This window comes from Bombyx mori, chromosome 10, assembly GCF_030269925.1.
Source record: "Bombyx mori chromosome 10, ASM3026992v2".
In the NCBI taxonomy this organism is placed as follows: Eukaryota; Metazoa; Arthropoda; class Insecta; order Lepidoptera; family Bombycidae; genus Bombyx; species Bombyx mori.
Window position 1 is genome coordinate 13,923,754 of NC_085116.1, and position 14,923 is coordinate 13,938,676.

Here is a 14,923-nt window from a genome sequence, read left to right on the forward strand (position 1 = left end):
GTACTATCGTCTAGTAGATATGTCGTATCTACCGTAACCGTCTCTTCAAATTCACTGTGACATTACAATGGACTATGGAGACTATCGTAAAAATATAACATAGATATAGACATAGATTTTTAATGGTGGTAAGGCAACTTGTGAGTCCGCACGGGTAGGCACCACCGCCCTGTCTATTTCTATCGTGAAGAAGTAATGCGTTTCGGTTTGAAGGGTGGGGCTCAAGGTGGGTGGCGCATTCACGTTGTGGATGTCTATGGACTCCAGTAACCACTTAACACCAGGTGGGCTGTGAGCTCGTCCACCCATCTAAGCAATAAAAAAAAAATCGAAATATATACTTAATAGCGAAATACTATTCAGCCTTTAGCTTTACTGTAATTAGGTAGAAAATACTCTATTGGTGCCAACCCTTGTCTTTGAAAACGGATGAAAAATAAAAACTTACGAAATAACTCGTGCAGGAAAACACCGTAAACCGCGCCCAATTTTAGAATAACAAATGGTACTTCGAAACGACGTTAATCTTGTTGATAGCTGTGACATACCATGTTCGCGGCGGCGAAAGGTCATTCGACCATAATATATCATTTTCGGATTTATTGCTTTACGATGAGCACGAGTGACGTAGGCAGCAGCCTTCGTTCAGAATTTTTCAATTGTAGTGACGTAAAGCATGTTTGTATAATGTGTGCGTGTGTATGTGTGCTCGTGTGAGTGGAGTATGAGTAAATTCGAATAAACGAATACCTAATATGGAAGAAGAACGTTTTTAGTGTGGATTGGCGTATAATCGAAGCGGTTTGCAAGCGCCATGATCACGAGTAGACTAAAGAGTTTGGGTAAGATGTTAGGAGCAGATAAAGCTGTCTGCCTTCTTTCTAGTCTATTTTTTTTCGTCACTTTTGGAACTCGTCCCGACAATATAGACTCATACAGTACATACAATTTACGAAGTGAAGCAAACAGCACCGATATATTGGGAAAGAATTAAATATGAAAATTGTGGTGTAAAACCCGTTAAATAATAGTGTATGTGTAATGTAAATAGCCGCGAAATAAGGAAAAAGTCCGAAGTCGGGGTCGTATCTTTACGATAAGAGGATCAAATAAATGTGTTTTATATTATGTTGAAAATCGGGAATTTCTCAAAATTATTTTTACTGTGTTGTTGATAGATCAGTTTATGTCTCGTTTGTATTGCTTGACAGCTGATGGAATATTTAAATCGGAATGTATAGTTCACGTCAGAAACCAATAGAATAGTGACTCACAGGACCAAAAGTGATTATTTATACTAATCTATACTAATACTAATACTAATAATATTATAAAGAGGAAAGATTTGTTTGTTTGTTTGTTTTTTTCGAATAGGCTCCGAAACTACTGGACCGATTTGAAAAATTCTTTTTCCATTAGAAGCCGACATTGTCCCTGATGAACATAGGCTACTTTTTTAATTATTTTTTTAAATTTTTTTTTGTTTCATGTGTGTTTTAATATTTCCGAAGCGAAGCGAGGGCGGGTCGCTAGTGTAAATATATAATTTCTGCAGGGTTTTTTTTAAGCTCTATTTAGACAACGATTTAGACATTAGATTTCAATATTTATTTGAAAGCTCGGTATCGACCTGCGGGATGGGGACCTTGACATAATTAATTGATAGGACACTGGGTGTTTAATCGTTTAGGGAAAGACTTATGACTCACAAAAGATTAATTAAATTCTCATGATCGAAACAAAGAGCTAACACTTATCTCGTAGGTAACGCTTTGTTTATTATACACGAAACTTTGACAAAGAACAGAAATACGTTGATTTTATTCTTTAGATGGGCGGACGATCTCACAGCTCAGCTGGTGCTAAGTAGTTACCGGAGCCCATAGGTATCAACAACGTAGCCACCCACGTTGAGAGTTGAGTTTAGTTTTTACAGTACAATGGCTGCCTCACTCTTCAAACCGAAACGCTATTTGTCATTATCCTAGAAAAAGCTGACCACTAAACATAACAGATAATTGAACAATGACGTCAATATTTATTGCGACATTTGTAACATTTTGGCTATAATTCAATATTAAGATTTGACATTCTGATTCTTGTCTAACGATCATCTATATATTAATACGTGAAGCAAAAACTTTGTATCCCTTTTTACGAAAATTGCGCGGACGGAGGAGTATGAAATTTTCCACACTTATAGAGAATATAGAGAAGAAGTGCACAATGCTAATATTTTTTTAAAATAATGCATAAAAGATACATTAAATCAATAAAGAAAACATTACACACACTACATACCATGTATTTGACGCACACACGCATGCATACTATTTATTGTCAAACTTTTGTTCTTGACGTCTGTTGTCAAATTGAGATTAAATATTGTTTGTCTTTGTTAATATTTTTTATAGTGTAGTCTTGGCGAAATTTGTGATTATAGAAGTATAAAATCTAGGGTCAGCAGACTAAAGCACATAAGTCAAAAAACTCTACTTTACAGGAATTAAAAAAAACTATTTAGAGTCTTATACATTAACAAACTTAATAATGTTTATTTGAATTATATAAGTCTATAACACTAACTTATTATTAAAATTAAATATTTTAAAGTAAATGTGATTATTTAATAATTAGATGACTTAAGTTATAAGGAACACAATAATAGTATGAGTTAAGTGAAAAAGATCAACAATTAAGATATATATTATAATAATATAAGTCATAAATATAAATAACAACTCAATGTTTAATTAAAATTCTTCTTCTTATTCTATTATTATTCTTCTTCTAAATATCTGGATCAGTATTTCGTAAAGTTTCCAACGTGGGAAGACTTATGTAAAATTCATGGAAAATATCTAGTATTAAAGGGAGCAGCGAAATTAAATCATTTTTTTTCTCGATGAATATGGGTAATGGCTGTATAGATATTATATCATCAGTTTGAGAACCCCCAATGGATGATCTCCTTTTGATAGCAACTGTCTTTATAAAATTGTCACTTTCATCTAACGGTTTCATTAAACATCCTCGGCAGACAGGTTCACCTTTACCATGCACAGTAAAAAAGTATTTTTATGTCTTCATTCTAAGCTTTTGCTTTTCAGGTTCAATAGCTCGTATTCTTTGTTTAGATTTATCTTGAATTTCCATTAAAGACGCCAAGTATGCAGATCTTTTTGCATATGACCCCATTTGCCAATATTCTGTAAATATGGCACGCCTATCAGTTAATGGTATACGTTCTTTACATTTCATTCTGCAAACAGGTAACTCTTTCAAATTCAAAATCATTTATTTCAACTCAGATGTCAGTATAACACACTTATTGAATGTCAAAATATAAATAACAATGTTATCTCTACCACCGGTTCCAAAAAAAGCCACAGTCCTGAGAAGAACCGGCGAAACAAACTCAGCGGCCTTTTTTTTTTGTTTTTTCTCAAATATTTTTTTTAATTCATAGTGCGATCTGATATACATTTTCCTTTTAAAGTTTTGTATGCCTGTCCTAAGTTACGTTTTATTCTTTTTTCTCTTTTTATAGTACGTATACTCTTTTTTGGAGACACATTAGGATTCATTGAAATTTCATCACAAGTACTTGAACTTGATGTGATTGGAAGTCTCGGTAATTCATAACATGGATATCGTACAGAATCATCACTAGAGAAGTCAAGTACAGAATAGTATTTTAAGCTACTGACTTGACCTGATGATGTCGACGGTATAGGATCGTCTACTACTAGGTTATACTAGAACTCTGTGTTCAAAATCGACTGTTGATTTACATTTTCTAAAAAAGGACAAGACAATTAATTATCTATTTATAATGATATAATATTGATATAGTTACGTAATTTGCAAATCATAATTTTGAAGATATGTGAAAATATACCTTCATTGCTTTCCAGATGAGTGGATGACGCCATTTCAACTAATTTCTTGCCTCTTTAAATATTCATCTTAAATAATTAAAATACTTAAGCACTCACACAAAACTAACCAACAAACTGTGCACAATCGACAAAATTTGTAAATTAAAACCACTTACCGAAGTATTGTTTACGTTATAAATATTTTTAAGTAACTACTTTCTCTAAAGAAATGTTACATTTTGATGTTCTTTATAACATAAGTCAGACTTCTTACGTTAATAACTTTGTACTTATGGTGTTCCTTAGAACATAAGTCCAGTTATGTTTTTTAGTTCGTTTGACTATATTAGGATTTGATAAGGTTGATACAGAACGCCGCTTGAATACGCCATGAAATACTTGAGTTTGATTTATGTGCTTTAGTCAGATTGTGTGTTGAGCAAAATGTAAACCGATGATGTAATAAAAAATAAATTGAAAATTTTGACTTATGTGCTTTAGTCTGCCGACCCTAGAAATACAATCACAATAGTGTACAAACTTACAATTCCAATTAATTATAGTCGAATTTCGACTACTGCGGGACCTCTAGTAGCCTTTATTACACGTTGTTTTATCATCATAAAGGAATTTCTTTATTCTTTATTCTCGTCATTCGAAATTTCCTTAGTAAATATTGAAAATTTACTATTACAATACACGAGATGGACTTTCCTTATCCGTCTACAAATAACAGTTACCAAAGTAAAAAATAAAAAAGCTACCTACCGCCACCAGAAGCATAAGGAAGAAGCCGGTTAATATAACTGTCTGCCTCATTATGAGACGGAGTTAACTAATTTTACAGCCTAAGTTTAAATCCAGAGACGTTAAACCGTGTTTCGGATGACTGCGACTGTCAGATTTGACGTTTACTGCAGTTTACAACCGAAGCTGTGACTTTAATAGCTGGCAACACTGGCTGGCTCAGTTTCGATTAAAGTTATCGAATTATCTTGAATAATTATTATCCTTGCGTATTCAAATATAAGATTATCGTTCGATTAATTGATAGAAACTGGGTATTTTAAATTAAATAAAACTTATAAACAATATTTTCTATCTATTATTGGTTTCTTCACAATAACTAAAAGGCACGTAGAAACCATGTAAATAAGAATTAAATATTAAATTCGGCAATTTTCCATTTTTTTATAAAATCCTTCAAAGAAAATGAGCCCATTTCACTAATATAATAATTCTAAGAGCTATCTATTTATAGATCCTTAGTTGTCGTGAACACACTTTATCACGTATATTGCTTTCTGGAATATTGAAAACATTTACGTGCTTAGGTATCTGAATTTAGGCATTTCGTCTAAAGACCATAATTAGCTCGTATTTATGCTCAGTTTTACAAATGAATGTTGGTATATGTTTATATTAACTTAGTAGTTAGTTTGTGATTCGCATTAGGGATCGGTCTACAAACACGTCTTGTATGAAATTAAACTTGCCCAAATTCATGATCGGATCAGGCTATGCGCGCAATTCGCACTAAGATCTGTTTCGGTTATACACTCGCAAAAAGGAACGCATCTTATTTCTGAGCCCACAGAGACAGCCCCCTCAGTTTCTAGCCGGATCTTATCAGTTGGTCGCGATTCCGATCTGGTGGTAGACTCTGCGAAGTAGTTACTGCTCTTGCTAGGGCTACTAGTGCTACCAGCGAATAGGAATGGAGAAAAAATCTGATTTCACATAATTATTCGCGAGCTTGACAAATATTAACGCAGCAATCGCTTACTTTGTGCATTAGCTACACGCATACGAGTTTGGAGCCTAGTAACGTTCCTGCCATATTCTCGCTTCGCAAACCGACAACAATTTAGACACAAGACGACAACGTGTTGTGAAGCCACGAATAAAAAGGTCTCGCACTTATCCGCGATTGACGTTTGAATGCGGAGCAGCCTTTATTTAACACATGCAGAAAATAATAATATAATATGTACTTGATCCTAAATTACACCGAGCTTAATTTTTTTTTTTGATACTTATAGTTTACTACTACTACAAAAAAACATTTCAATGCCATTACATTTCCTGGATAGTCTAGTTAGGTCAAAACTCTTTTCCGGGGGATCCTTTGGCGATACGAATCGTCTTTCGTAACGTTATTTAGTTTAACTACTAAAATAATGTACAGGTTCATTTGAATATTGTTAATTAAAAAAAAAAGCTAACGTATTCTCTTATCAACAGCTGTTCCAAAAGCTTCTTCGCGCGCCCCCGAATGGCGGTTATGTTTCACACTCTGTTGAGTACAAATGCCATGTGGGTCGTGAGTTTTTTTTGGCCTCAAAGGTCACAATAGTATTTTTTTTTTTTATTGCTTTGATGGGTGGACGAGCTCACAGCCCACCTGGTGTTAAGTGGTTACTGGAGCCCATAGACATCCACAACGTAAATGCGCCACCCACCTTGAGATATAAGTTCTACGATCTCACGTATAGTTACAACGGCTGCCCCACCCTTCAAACCGAAACGCATTATTGTTTCACGACAGAAATAGGCAGGGCGGTGGTACCTACTCGCGCGGGCTCACAAGAGGTCCCACCACCAGTAAGAAAATGTATATGTAGTTTAAAAACAATCAATCCCGTTGTTCAAGATATTAGAGCGAAGTTATAAAATTATTACATTGCCATAATAGATCCTTGATGCGTATGTGAATTTTCAAGTTAATCGGACGTCTTCAAGTCAATGAAAATGACGTTCAAGCGATATAAACCTGCATAAAATTTATGATTCAGATAATGTGAAACGCAATGGATTTTCACGGAATAAAAAGTCACTTCTGTTACACTGATTGTACATTCCCAATCGATTTGTTATAGCAGATAGGCCTGGCTCCACCCGGTCCATTTACCACGGTACAAAGTATCCTATCCGCTAATAAAAGTTACTATAAACTATAAATCTTAATACGAAAATTCATCAGAATTCATTCAGCCATTTTTTTGCGTTCGAGTATCCCAATGATCCCAAACATTTAAACTTTAGAATTTATAATCAACACATAAAAGGGAAATAAATTGTTCTCGCAATTTAATGTTCGCAATTCTTATTAAATTATTATAGTTGCCTTCAAGCATGCATTCTATACATCTAGATATTACCAACAATGTTAATTAGCTATTCGTTTTATTCGTCCAAGTGACCTTGACTTCTTTCGGTTTTTATATTTTTTAAATAATAATTCAAGTCTTCTTTGTGTTTCAAACACGTTGAATGTTGAACACTTCACACCAATTAAATATCAATAAATCAAACAAACAATTCCGGTTTAGAACCGATATCCTAGAAGCATCAGGACAATGAAAGAGCCTTAAGGAGTGAGCCCGTGTCAAGACCAGGTGTTCGTACACTTATGGTTGAACGGAAATGTAATCGAGATAGCGATGTAATATGAATTCTTAATGAGGTTATTGCGAGGGTTGTAATGTGATGTATTAATTAATATACATTTATGTCCACGACATCGTACTGTCTGTTACGTCTCGAAGTGACAGGCATTAGGTCTTATATGTATCGAAATATTTTATCTGGAATGTTTATGAGAAGTCGTCGTTGCAGTATATACTCATCATCATTCATTATCCTGCCCTTCTCCCAGTCACCTGGGGTCGGCGCAACATGTTTTCTCCTTCCATACTCTTCTATCATATACCATTTCTTCGCTCACTCCGCTCTTACCCATATCGTCTTCCACACACAGTATATACAGTTGCAGTATATACTCATAGTTGTTAATAAAATTGTCATATAATAGTTTTGTGTGTAGCACGGTGTGAATATATATTATAACTACATTAAAGTTTGACGAAGTTAGAACACGATTTTAATTTCCAAGCTTTCTTGTCGTCAGTTTTTTTAGTTCAATTTAGAATAAGTTTTTTTCTGAAAACACACAGATGTTTTTTTGATTACACGGCTGTATCCGATGGGATTTTGCTGCTCTCGGTATCTTTTTCTAATGCATAAACTACCATTGGCCGTACCAGAGATTGTAATTTTGATAATTATTACAAAAATATATGATATGGTTTTTTATTAGCATTTTTCAGATTAATTAATCTATAAGTTATAGGCCTAAAGAAAATGGATGTGATAAGTACACATGACGTGTCTGTGTTTGTTCTGGTGTCTACATGAGACCTCAAAAATAAAAAGGATGGTCGATGAATGAATCTGCTGAGTATTTCGTATAAGAGCAGGCTTTGAACTAGTGTTTAGTTAAAATCTTCACACAACTCGTCGATGAGTGTTTGTCAAATTTAAAGCAAACCCCGCCATAATTTGTGTGCCTTTGGCACAAGAATCCTTGGTCTTCGTAAATATTTTCCGTCGGTACTGTTTTTTATTTTTTTGCCGCTCCTCAAATTTACTTTTGTTAGCGAATATACGTGTTGTTATGTATTGAATGAATCAATACGATCTACATTTGTTTTTTTTTTGTTTTGACGTCCACAGATCGACAGAAGAACTCTTCGGTCATAAACTATTCGTAATACATACGATATGAAGCCGTAAATTTTTATTAGACAGTAGAAAGAAACAAACATACATCTATTGGGTTTACCCAGAGAGAATGAGATAGGATATTTCTGATCACTACTGTAGCGCATGAATTTCGAAAACGTTTTTTTGTTTATATCATAGGTACAGTCACACACAATTTATCTCATTGTAATGAAAATTCGGTTTGAAGTTGCGCACTCGAGTGTACCTACTTTTAAAATTGATCACATAAATAATTGAAGGTATGATTTCATGATAATCAGCTTGAATGCTGAGGTCGCATAATTACCACACGAGCATAGTCGCAACGACGGACGAACACATCAGTTTCAAAAATGTTTTATGTAATGCAATAAATATTATCTAAGTTCTACGACTCACCTGAGCTGGATGGTGACGATACAGGTACAGCTTAGTGCCCTGTAGCACTGCCCATACTTGCTTCCACGATCTATCGCTCGCTCTCTGCAAGAATTCATTCCACTTAACGATTTTCAACACAACACGCTTTTATTGGCTTGACCCGCCACTATTTGTGTATTTAATGGCGTGTTTTCATGAATTCTCACCAATTTAAATACGTTCGATTAATTAGAAAATTTTGCATACACATCAAAGACCTAATATCCTGTTAGCCTAATATCCTGACTAGGATTAATAATGCGGCTGATGAAATTTATTTTTTATTATAGCTGTTATTCAAACGTCTTTTTAATCAGAACGAGAATGAGGAATCGTATCAAAGTTTTGTAGTCCTAGGATCCCCCGCTGGTACACAAGGTCCTCACACGTTGTCTCCACTTCACCCTGTATTTATTTTATTTTTTATTCACTTAATAATTTTTATTCGTTTTATATTTAATATTCAATGATCGTGATTTCCAAATCACGTAACTGAACAGTCTCTTCAACCCCATACCTTGCCATTGCTGACCACCATCTTGACCTGCACGTTGCCTTCAACATCTCCCTCAATGGCTTCCTCTGAATTTTCCGCTGTTTCTTCATCACACTTCTTCTCGGGGCTGTTTAAAAATTTATTTTTATTATATATAAAGATTATAAATAACACCACATTCAAATTTATTATTTGCTCATTTTAGACCAGCTTTTTTTTTAACTGACAACACCAATGACCACAGTGCAACGACAACAGAACAACCATGCATTTTTTTTTCTTATTTGTATTTCGGTTAATTTCCTAACGTTGAACATGCATAAAAACCTATAGGTAACATAAAAAGTAGCATGCCAAAGATCTTCTGTTTTTTTGTCTCATTTTTTAAGAAGTACCGTAAGACCTGCTTAAGTTTTATTGTATTAGAATTATGTTTTTGATGATTTAATTTAAACTATGAATCCTATGATTCATGTTCAATATTCGACGGCATATCGAATATTTTTAGTAATCAAGTGACCGTGCAAGCTCTTTCAATTATTAAACATCTAAGAAAAAATTAGTTCGGCGCCATCTATTAATGCATTTGTGAACTAGTTGCAAAACATTTTGATAAGCGCCATCTATTAGCTGCTTTGTAAGTTCGTCGTCAAGTGACGTACCGCGAAGGAAGAACAGCGTGTGGGTCGAATATTCGCAGCAACGGCGTTATGTCGTCCGTGAATCGAGGAGGGCGCCACTTGCGATAAACACTGCATGTTCAATTCAATTTCTTTTAAGTACGTTAACAAAAGAAAACTACAAAGCCTCCTTTTGGTTAAAGTGAAAGATAGTTATTTACTAACTACACGAACGAAGGGACATCACAAAGGGATTAACTAGCTACTACATTCTATGTCATGATAAAAAATGTTTCTAATTTTAACAACTGTGACAGAATTTTCGTCTGGTCAACTATAAGTATAGAACGATGCTCCGTCAAACCTATAGTGTTACGCCAACAAAAAATAATTCGAGATATTGACACAAATATAAATCTATTCGAAGCATTACCTCCGTAGAGCGTGGTGGTCGCCATCTGGCTCCACGTCACTGTCCAAGTGCAACCGATCGCCCCACGTCGCTTTTAGATACGACACCCTCCGCATCGCACGTTCTTCTTCTAAATAAACAAAAAATCAGTTCATTTAATGAGCACATAACTATGAAATACCTATTGGCAAATTTCACAAGAACTAACCGCCAAGTTGAGCGTCCTTCTTCTGTCTTCTCGTGACCAAGTCATCGGCAAAACCTGAGGGACAGATAGAATTTATGTCACTATTTACACTTATTAGCGATGCGTATTCGTGCACATCGAAAACACAACAGTTAGTTCACGTTAGTAGCACACCAAAGTTCGTTATGGGTCAGATTTTTAAAGCTGTGTTCTGTAAGGACATGGAAGCTTGTAGATTTACATTCCTGAAGTGTTAGAGCTAAGAAATTGTTAAGGCATACCAATTTTACTTCGATTCTATTAGATGCACAATCGAATCGATATCATTAGTTTTGCATCATGTATTCATTGAGAAACAAATATGTTTTATTTATTTATATATTCGTTGATTTTTACAAATAATATGTTTCAGAGTTGCATGTACAGTCGTAGTCGCTCAGTTTTAGTAAAGAATATATAGTAAGTCAGTTAAAGAGTTTGGGGTGTGCAGCGTGCGTATAAAATTGTCGGCCATCACCATCGGCAAAAAGAGCTTGTGTTCAGAGTGTACCAACAGATATTTATCAGTGAATACATGGCTTAAAGAATTTGAGAGACAACATCGAAGCGGGCGGCGTTAGTTCATGCTGTTGGAGGGGTCGCGCTCGTTAGTACGTAAGCAAAGCGAGAGAGTGGCGCGCATGCTCGCTCGCTGGCCTGGCATGGCATGGCATGGCATGGCGTGCGTCGCGGGACCTGAGTCGGCGGGCGTGCTGGGCGTGGGGGAGGGCGAGGCGGAGGCGGGCGGCGGCGCGAGGCTGAGCTGCGTCGGCCTCTGCGGCCCCAGCAGCGACACTCGATTCATCGCCTCCATTTGTTCTCTGTTCAGGCCCATACGTCTCTTCGCGTGACTGCCATCTTGGAGCGTAACAGTGCGATTAGACGCCGCGCCGTCGAGCGTGCGTGTGCTGCGCCATGTTCCATTGTATACGCAAACCGCAACGCGCCGGTCCGATGTTAATGTGCCGCTCGTATTTATCATTAATGTTCAAGTTCCTCGCAGCAACCGATAAGCCAAGCTTCGAGTTTTATTGCTCAAACTGGATTAGTGCATCGTCAAGCGAGTGCGCGTTGCGTATCACAATGAAAACATAGTACTTTGGGATTACAAATATTCGAGTACTAAGTACATCATATGTTAGATAACATTGAAATTGGAATCTGAGAACGAATATTTTGGGAACATTTATCGTTTTATTTAAAATGTATCTAATAGATTTTTTAACGCGTTATACCTGTGGCATGATGTCTTCTAATAGGCAATCCTTCACTGCCGGTGCTATTAGACCTTGTTCGCATTTGAACCTTTTCTGTTTCTGGAAATTGAAACAAACAAATTAAAATAAAATCAGAAAACAATAAAATCTTCCATTCATTTTATTTCAATTAAAAAATCTTTAACTTGCATTCAAAACCACTATCACTCCCGTTTAAAATTTTGCATATTGATATACCTAGATGGCGCTGTTTTACATAAAACCTACCGGGCACGAATCCTTCCGGAGGGGGACAATGCAAATGTTTGCTGCCGGTGATCATCAGTTGGTTCCCTGACAAACTTCCGCCGATCGTCGCTTCCGTTTCTATATCTGTGAATCATAATAATTTAAATCATAAATTTTATTTTTATTATGTTCAAAAGAGTCTCCGGATTCCCATGAACTTTAAAAACAATTCGATTGCTCGTTTTATTATGCAACTTTAATGCCCTAAAGATGATAAGCAAACGAAATCACGGCCCAAAAACATCGCATCTAAATTTGGGGGTTATCTTAGGTTGGTTTTAGTTGCATTGAAATAACGACTCTTCTATTAATCAGAATCAAGAAATTTAGATAGAATATTACAATAAGGAGATAGCGGACATGAAATCAGGTAAAAATACTCTGATTTTTAATAATTATAATAATATGTATTACTGAGTGATTTGGACGTCTCACACTGCGTGATACTTGTAAACTTTGTATTTATGAATTGCGTGAACGATCTCGCGGCTTACGTGTTGAGTGATTGGTTAACCTAAGTGAATAAGTACTTAGCGGCAGTTATAGGAGGAATGGTAGTATTCACCCGGGCGGGTTTAGAATACGCCTTACCACCCAATTTTACTATTGTTTACTTTTTTATTGCCTTTGTAGTTTGTAGGCAGATGATTTTACGGCTAGGTTAATGATGAAGTTTTGCAATTTTGAGTATTGCCAAGGTCATAGCTACTGTGTACCACTGAAGAATCCCAATTAGCACGGCGGGTACCAATTTTTCTAATGAAATACGTACTCAACAAACGTTCACGTTCGACTTCCACGGTGAAGGAATAATATCGTGTAATAAAAATTAAACCCGCAAAATTATAATTTGCATAATTACTGGTGGTAGGACATCTTGTGAGTCCGCACGGGTAGGTACCACCACCCTGCCTATCTCTGCCGTGAAGCAGTAATGCGTTTCGGTTTGAAGTGTGGGGCAGCCGTTGTAACTATACTTGAGACCTTAGAACTTATATCTCAAGGTGGGTGGCGCATTTACGTCGTAGATATCTATGGGCTCCAGTAACGACTTAACACCAGGTGGGCTGTGAGCTCGTCCATCCATCTAAGCAATAAATAAAAACTCCTGTATGTATATGTACCTTGTTGCGGTTGCACATCGAGAGACCGAGCCTCCCTCCTGGCTGTTTTATTCTCAAACTCCTTACGCCTCAGAGCGACGCTCGGTTCCAGTCTGGTGGTGGAGAGTCTGGCCAATTCACTTCTAGCTACCTCCGTTCTCCTCTCGCCGCCGCCGCGGGCTTCTTCGAGCTGTCTCGTTCGCGCGGTCACAAGCTGCAACTCTGGCACGGGATATCTAAAATTTGAAACGATAATTAGTTGTTATATTCGGGAGAAATTTAGGCAATAGCACTATTCCGTAACATACGTTTTATAAATATACATGGTAGTTTGTTATTTAAGATATTTTAACGTTATTATCAATTCAATTTGGACTGTGTCGACGTTTATACCAATTCGTTTACGACTGCGACTTTGAACAACTAACTTTGACTTATCACTTATTTTGTATTGTATTAGGCGAACATAAAGTGATATCAGACGAATAACAAGTCATTTGCCTGAATAAGAAATTAAAATGCAAATTTTGGAATTCCTTACGACGATGTTTGTCCGCTTTTCAACGTTTCGCTGTAGTTAACTTTCAAAATGTAATCTTTATACCTATATAAAAAAATTAATTACTGTTTGTTAGTCTCGCTAAAACTCGAGAACGGCTGGACCGATTTGGCTAATTTTGGTCTTGAACTATTTGTGGAAGTCCAGAGAAGGTTTAAAAGGTAGATAAATATGAAAATGGACGGAATTAAATAAAAATAACAATTTTATTTTTCGTTTGATGTGTGTTGTGTTATTTTATACAAAAGTTTAGGTCTTTTATTTATCGATTGAGGCACTACGAAGTCTGCCGGGTCAGCTAGTTAGGAATACGAATGTTGTTATGAAAAACTTTTTTTTTATTGCTTAGGGTTGTTACTCTAAACAAATACTCACTTGTTATCTTGATTGTTTTCGAGTTCTTCCTTAATGTTAACTTTGCCGTTCGCAGAGCCATTGGTCAAGCCATTCTGACCGTTGGTCGGCAACAGCTCATGTATTTTCGATAGGGTTGTCACAAACTGACTTTTGTCCTGTTTTAGTCTGGTCTTGTCGGCGGCACCGTTAACTTCTCCATAGCCGCTGAAGGTTCCGCTGTCCACGCTCGCGCATTCATCTTTCTTTTGCTCCTGTGCGGGCTGCGGAGGCGGAGACGAGGCGAGGGGGGGCGAGGCTGCGGGGGGAGGCCACGCAGGCTTCTGCAACTTCTGCGGCCTCGCGTAGAACTCCTTCTGTTTGATAGACGGAGGAACGTCAGGCGTCACCCATCCGATTGGCTGGCTGGGTCGCCTCAAGAAAGCTTCCTTCTGCTCCAAGCTCTTTCGTATTCTCGAGAGGATGATCGAGTCGTCTATTTCTCGGCCCGTCAGAGTCGAATTCGAGTCGAACGAACCGAGACTGTCTTTGCTTTCTGTGGCCGATGATGGCAGCGAAGTATCCGATTCTCGTCTTCTGAATGTAAAAATTACCAATAATTAAAGATTGTGAATTTGTATTATGTATAAACAGGGCCGGCCGGATTTAAACTTAGTGCCGCTCCAGGGCACCGGAAAAAATGTCATATATACCAAAAACATAAATAAATATTTGTTTTTTTTTCTAACAATTATAAATTTTGACGAAGGTAACTCAATTACATTTTATCAAAAAAAAACTCAAATGATGGATGAATTGAATT

At 36.5% G+C, this 14,923-nt stretch overlaps 1 protein-coding gene and 1 long non-coding RNA gene across 14 annotated transcripts in view; both read right to left on the reverse strand.

Annotated features, from left to right (window-relative positions):
• Positions 1-14,923, reverse strand: part of LOC101741553 (rho GTPase-activating protein 21) — a 453,498-nt gene that overhangs the window by 106,297 nt on the left and 332,278 nt on the right. For 4 of the 13 annotated variants that reach the window (XM_038013526.2, XM_038013521.2, XM_038013529.2 and 1 more), the window contains 10 exons: positions 14,143-14,697; positions 13,230-13,444; positions 12,085-12,189; positions 11,836-11,916; positions 11,297-11,458; positions 10,583-10,636; positions 10,396-10,504; positions 10,005-10,094; positions 9,364-9,469; positions 8,826-8,909 (listed from right to left, as the gene is read on the reverse strand). In XM_038013526.2, the coding sequence (XP_037869454.1) occupies positions 8,826-8,909; positions 9,364-9,469; positions 10,005-10,094; positions 10,396-10,504; positions 10,583-10,636; positions 11,297-11,458; positions 11,836-11,916; positions 12,085-12,189; positions 13,230-13,444; positions 14,143-14,697 (1,561 nt within the window). The remainder of the gene's footprint in view (positions 1-8,825; positions 8,910-9,363; positions 9,470-10,004; positions 10,095-10,395; positions 10,505-10,582; positions 10,637-11,296; positions 11,459-11,835; positions 11,917-12,084; positions 12,190-13,229; positions 13,445-14,142; positions 14,698-14,923) is intronic. The other 9 variants (XM_062670701.1, XM_062670700.1, XM_062670705.1 and 6 more) reach the window with 4 other exon arrangements.
• On the reverse strand, positions 2,696-4,395 carry LOC134199442 (uncharacterized). Its single transcript, XR_009973929.1, has 2 exons — positions 4,058-4,395; positions 2,696-3,968 (listed from the first exon to the last, which is right to left on the reverse strand). It is a non-coding gene; the product is annotated as an uncharacterized LOC134199442 (long non-coding RNA).